General features: G+C 35.6%; 1 protein-coding gene across 2 annotated transcripts in view; it reads left to right on the top strand.

Moving 5' to 3' along the window:
• Nucleotides 1-6,796, top strand: part of sxc (O-linked N-acetylglucosamine (GlcNAc) transferase sxc) — a 79,321-nt gene that overhangs the window by 10,196 nt on the left and 62,329 nt on the right. The window contains exon 1 of one of the 2 annotated variants that reach the window (XM_068378912.1): nt 5,721-5,940. The exons of the other annotated variant lie outside the window; for it this stretch is intronic. Within the exon in view, the coding sequence (XP_068235013.1) occupies nt 5,898-5,940 (43 nt within the window). The 5' untranslated portion in view covers nt 5,721-5,897. Of the gene's footprint in view, nt 1-5,720; nt 5,941-6,796 lie in introns of those variants that run through there. 2 annotated transcript variants of the gene reach the window in all.

Here is a 6,796-nt window from a genome sequence, read left to right as displayed (position 1 = left end):
AGGAAATGGCCATAAATTGCAATAAATCCCTATTTTACTGCAATTTAGCAACATTGCAAGGAAAAAATTATTTCGAAAAAATGGGCGAAACACCAAGGTTAACCCCTTGCCGTGTTTTTTGGCCCATATTTAGGTATATTTCAGGTTTTTATTGAATATATTTATTTTTTAGATGGCTCTTGGGGGAATTATCTCATTTTTGCTGACGGCAGTAACATTGGTCTATCGATCCACAAATTTGTTCAATATTAGTTCTGGTCAGGGCAGGAAAAGATGAAGAGCAAGAAATGCATATCGTTATTGGCCTTTATCCCCCGTTATCTTCTATGATTACATAAGCATATGATTATAAAAATCCTTGTCGTGAAACCTCGCTTATGGTAACAACTTCTGAAGTCGATCTACAGGGAAAAAATTCCATCGATGAAGGCAATAAAAAGAAAATTATAAATGCATCTAACAACAACATATATTGTTATTTACAACCTACTCAATGTGTGTGACCTAGACATATGTGGAGCGTTAGAGTCGTGTCACGTATTTCTCCTTCTTCCGCGGATGTTCTTACGTAAGAGTACAAAAGTTACGTAAACGTACAAACAACACCTACGTTTCACATTTCGAGGGCAGGGCTCTATTTCAATCAAGTTTAGTGTGCACCCTAACACTCAAGTATTATTATTATTATTATTATTATTATTATTATTATTATTATTATTATTATTATTATTATTATTATTATTATTATCCAAGCTGGAACCCTAATACAATAAGCCTTATGGCCTCAATAGGGAGAGCAACCTAGTACGAAATGTAAAAGAACTAAAAAGATGATAAATAATTGATTGATTAGGAGTTATCTGGCATCCCGACATCTAATAAAAAGATGATAGAAATAACTTTATGATTATGACTACACACAGAGAACAGTGCTTTCAAAAATGAAGATCGTAGACGAAGATTCAGAAACATAAGTAATATACAACCTCATGATAAATCACCAGTCTCTACCCTTCTGTTATGTCTACCTAACACACTGGTTTAATAATAAAGTGGGAGAGAAAATTGACCTGAAAGTGTGTTTGACTGTACCACCAAGCAAGAGGACTGTCGATTTAAAATGGTGGAAGGCCATGATACAGAGGGTTTGGTAAATATGGTTTTGATATCTGTGTATTTTTCTCCTAGAAGAGCTGATTACTAAATCCAAAATATTTTCTTCCCTGACCAAATGGGCAAATAGCCAATGGACATTTGCAGTAGCTACCCACTTGATTTGACTGGATTTGGTTAAATAATGCACACAGTGCACAGCGTGAAGTGCACTGTCGGCACTACCCTCCTACGGGAGCTATCCACTTGAATGAGTGCAAGGTGTAAATTATAATATGCTAGTTCAGTGGTAACGCGTTCGCCTGGCATTCGCATGGCAGCAGATCGATCCCCGCCGGGGACCATGTGTTTAATCAAGGCCAATACAATATTGGCCTTGCGTTTAACAAGCTGGTTGCGGGCGAGGTTACTGCAGTGGTTAGGTACCACAATGAAGGGTAGATTGGTTTGGGCTTGCCCGGCTGGCGTTCTGGTGAGCATCTATTTCGACAATATTGGAACTGAAATCAGACACCTTTTCCTTTATTGTTGCAAAAAAAAAAAAAAAAAAAGGCCGAACTTGCAGAAGGATCTATGATGTGACTAGTCTGTCTGGCCGAAAAGATCCTGCAACACTGGTGGCATTTCTTCATTGTATTAGCTCATCTTGTCGTTGGTATTTTCTTGCTTGTTTACATGTAGATTGCTAGGCACTGTGGCTTGGCACTGGCTATTGCAACACTGCATACTGTGGTTTGAATCAAACCAATGGAGGTCTTCATGCAAGAATAGAGTGGCTATATGTAACACTAAACTAATTTTATAGTTAAAATTGACCGATACCCGTTCTGAAATTTATTTTTTCTAAAACTGCACTACTTAAAGAAATAAATTGCCCTAAAGGGTGCGTGTAAGATGGGAAAGAATGACGATTAAAAAGATTTTTAATAGAGATTGATTGTCGTGGAAGAAGGCATTGTATTTCGGGGCTGCGTGTTAACCTTGACAAATTTCAAGTTATTTTCTGCACGCAGGTTTCTCTTAGACTTTCAATTCTTCCCTCAATTATATCCGTAAGGGTTAGTGACAATAGTGCACCTTAGGCGGTGCACTGTAGGCGTTTATAAAAGTTTTATTTTGCAACGTCCTTTCATCCTCTTGTGTACTGAATTTTTAGTCGTCTGCTATACTCCCGTTCCCGCTTCCTTTCTTCCATCTTGCTGTCCAACCTCTCGTAACTTTGCTTGGATGAATTCCTCCAAGCAACTTTTCCTTCTAAGTACAACAGCTGGGTTTTCCCACTGATGCTCATAGACACTGAATGTCCTTCTAGGTCCCAGTGACAGGCGTTGTGACCCAAATTCATAAATACAATGTTCTTTCATTAATTGAGCACCGAAAACAACATTGATATGGATGGCTACAGCAGTTATGAAAAAAAAAGTAGAGAATGACGTAAATTGCAAGTGTTGCTGTATCTCATTTCGGATGTGATTGCAAAATTACCACATCTTGCATTAGTAAATAATGGTAATAGCTATCCTATGTTTTTATTTACACTTTACTTTTCTCGCTTTCGTGGATTCATTTATTCTAGATTTCATTGCAATCCTGTTGATTTGACCATGGGTAACCACATAGCCTATGTGTCTGCTGCTGATGTACCATTCTTTCACTTGCATTACCTCATCAATAGCTTTAATGCCATTTTGAATGCACGACATATCACATGAGGTTCGGCTCAAGATAAATAGCAGAAAGGCAGAGATGATGAGAACGGAATATGCAATGGAAAATGAAGTATCATTGGAAGGAGAAAGGACTAATGAGGTGGAATCATTTAAATATTTAGGAACTATGATCTTTAATACAGGACCTTTAGAATTTGAGTTTAATGAAAGATTAAAAAAAAATAAGATAATGGCTAGGTTAAGTAAAATTTGGAAATCAAATCTGAAATTACATATAAAAATTAGGCTATATATCAGTTTAGTGAGATCAGTGTTACTGTATGGACTGAGTCGTGGTATGACAATGAAACAATATCCAACAGATTTTGTAGATTTGAGAACAAAGCCCACAGAAGAATATTGGTAGTTAAATGGCAGGGCAGAATTAGAAATATATAAAACTATAAAAGAGATTACTTGAGTGCCATATGTGGATGAGAACATGGTGAGGAGTAGGTGGAGATGTTTTGAACATGCTCTTCACACTCCCCAAGAGAGATTAGTTCACCAAACTTTCATCCAGGCTCTGCAAGGCACTAGAAGAGTTGGAAGGCAGAGGCCTACATGGCTGAGTTAATGTATCGAATCGTATTTCCTTCTCATTTTTACACCCTCAATGGTCTGACAAGACCCTATAATCCTCATGCGCTTTATGTAGCGTTACTCTTTTGTTTTTAAAGTTGACATATGTTAATCCCTCTCACTCGAACAGGATTATCTTTGTCATCATATCAATTGATCACTGTGTATGGTAAATCCTTTAGTTTGTCACAAAATGCTTTTCCGGTAGTGAACAACGAAAGAAATGAAAATACAAAATGCAAATGAATAGACGTCCCTTAGTTTTGGCTTATAGTTGTGAAATGGTATTATTTTACACCCAGAGGGAAGATTACGTAGTCATGTTTTTAGGATATTTAAAGCGGATTTGAGAATTTTTTCTCTTATTTTTTACAACTTGGGAATTTTTAGCATATTATATGAGATTTATAGGATATTTTAGTTAATTGCAATATGAACACGAAAATTGTCGATGGTTAGACAATGATTGTGCTTACCGACTCTCTCTCTCTCTCTCTCTCTCTCTCTCTCTCTCTCTCTCTCTCTCTCTCTCTCTCTCTTACTATTACACTAATATATATATATATATATATATATATATATATATATATATATATATATATATATATCTATATATATAGATATATGTATATAGATAGATATATATATATATATATATATGTGTGTGTGTGTGTGTGTGTGCGTGCGTGTGTGCGCGCGCAATTGATAAATAAATAGATCTCTGAAAAGAGAGATGTTGTTTTGATGTGATTGCAACCGTGTCATGTTTAGGATGTAAGAGGCATCTATCTAGGAGTGATGCAAGACTTGGAACGTTTCGTGTAAAAGGGTGAATGTTCGTTGGAGTGATTGTTAATGTTGAGGATATAAGAAAGAAGATTAGAAGGTCGAAGAAAAAAAAAAAGACACCAATTGATGTAATTGGGGCTAAAAGGGAGAGGCTGCATTGTAGTGGTGAGGATTTTATTTAGAGGCTGGTCAGAATTTTTACTGCACGTCCGGATGAGAAGAAAGTTCCAAAGGAATTTATGAGAAGAATAAAGGCTCCACTGTACAAAAGTAAAGGTGGCTATGATAATTTTAAAGGTATACAGTATTGCTATACAAGGGAAGATATATGGCCAAATTTTAACTAAAAACAAATAGGATAGGCGATGAAAATTTTTTTTTTAGACAAGGCTGTTAGTAGCAGGCCTATACGAGTACATGGATACAGTAAAAACTTATGCTATATTTGAGAAAGTTGTAGTTTGAAGGGCATTAGGAATACATTTAAAGAAATGAGGTAAATGAAAGATGTGTCTAGATGTTCAACTCCTTTATGGATTAGGTTAGAATTTTAAGGTGATGTCATAACCCATAGAAAAGGCGGTGTACGATGAGGCAAAGGTTTTCAATGAGAAAGTATTGAATGGAGTAAACAATGGTTGAACTTTGCAGATAATAGTGTGGTAAGAGAAGAAAAACTACAGAAATTGACGGAAATAGTTTGAAAGTATTTGTAAGAGGAGAAAGTTAATAGTAAATGTATAAAAGACTAAGGGTAAATGGAAAAAAAACAGAAAGTGGGTCAATGGATGTCATTATGGATAATGGAGGAAAGCAACTATTAGTCCAGAAATGTTTTTGGAAGTAATCATTACGGTAACACGAGTCAGAAAAACAGAAGCTAGAAATGTAGAGCAAAATATAGGGGATAAAGTTTATTCCATTTGGAAGCCAATGCGGAATTTTGCTAGAATGGATTATTTTAACTTTCCTTTATGTTGAGATACTACCACAAGAGAGTTATTGGGTCCTTTGACTGGCCAGCCAGTACTACATTGTATCCTTCTCTCAGGTCACGATTCATTTTCCTTTTGCCTACCATACACCGAATAGTCTGGCCTATTCTTTACATATATTACTTCTCTTAATTCCTTGTTTCCTTTTCTCACTGGGCTATTTTCCCTGTTGGAGCCCCTGGGCTTAAAGCATTCTACTTTTCCAAGTAGGGTTGTAGCTTAGCAAGTAATAATAATAATAATAATAATAATAATAATAAATGTGGATGTTGAAAACTAAAGAAGCCCAGTGAGGAAAGGAAATAAGGAAATAAATAAATGATGAGAAAAAATTAACAATAAATCATTCTAAAAACAGTAACATCGCGATTGGGTGTGTTATTTTTATATCTTTTCAATTGTGCATTTTTAAATTTTTTTATTAATATTAATAAAATAAGATCCCAAAAATGTAAAGACGGTTTGGTGTTCATTCTAAATCTGTAGCGTGGTATAATCGAAGTCACGTATCTGCACGGTCACTAGTGTACGCTGGCGACTGCTGGTTGGCTTAGTAACAACCTTTTTTCCAAATTGAGGACCGATCTTGAAACTTTCATCTTGTTTGGTGGTTCTCGTAGTTTGTTTTGGAAATTTCTGCTAGAACATTTGGTGCTGGGGAAGTCATGCATTGATTTGAAGTGGAAATTGTAAAGTACAAAGTGTGAAGATGAGTGTAGCAACGCCTGCGGCTGTGCAATATAACTACCAGGGTGAGAAATTTCATGGTTTATATCTTTTCGTGATTTAGGTTGGGACTTGGGGAATCCAGATATATTCTTGCGTCGGGGAATTCTTAGTCATTAGAATAGTTTATGTGAATTTCAGGAATATTTTATCATCTGAAGCTTACGAATAGTTTTCCATTGTCTTGAGTTACAAAGGGACCCGAACTATTTGGGTTTTGGTCAACACGTGGCAAAGTTTAGGTGTGTTTGGACACTGATCTCGTTACCGTAACCTTCTGTGGGCCATCTAGAATTGTACATTCCAATGCATGTATAGATATATTTATAAAATGGCTTCATAGTGCTACTGTTCATAACTATAATAAAATCCATATTAGTTTTATAATGTTCAATATGGCTACATGTATTTGCTTGGTTGTGGAAACAATCAAAATGTCCACATCGTATTGGCCAAACATTTTAAAAAAATTCCGTGTTAAATATTAACCGTAAACACAGGCAGTATATACAATTATATGTATATTTTTTTCATGTCCATTGGTATTCTTGCGAAATCACATTCTTTCATGTAACTTCAGCTGCAAGCAAAATTTTCCTCAATTTTTTTATCATCCAATTTTGACTTCGTATAAAAATCTGGCAGCCATCTGCATTTCTTGACAAATCTTTCACATTTTACTTGGGAAACAAACAAAATGATAAAACTAACCTAATAGATGGGTTGCCCCCTAGACTGTGTTTCTGTTAGGATTATAGTCTCCTATATTCTGATGGTCTCATTTGTTATAGAGGGATTGATTAATGAGAGGTTATATTTTCCCAGGGATTCTAATTATCTTTATAAGAAAATGTGAGGAGCCTTTGTAGTTTGTTGAGACAC

Source organism: Palaemon carinicauda, chromosome 8 (genome assembly GCF_036898095.1).
Source record: "Palaemon carinicauda isolate YSFRI2023 chromosome 8, ASM3689809v2, whole genome shotgun sequence".
Taxonomy (NCBI): domain Eukaryota; kingdom Metazoa; phylum Arthropoda; class Malacostraca; order Decapoda; family Palaemonidae; genus Palaemon; species Palaemon carinicauda.
Note: the sequence above shows the minus strand (reverse complement) of the source record. Positions and strands in the feature narration are given on the sequence as shown.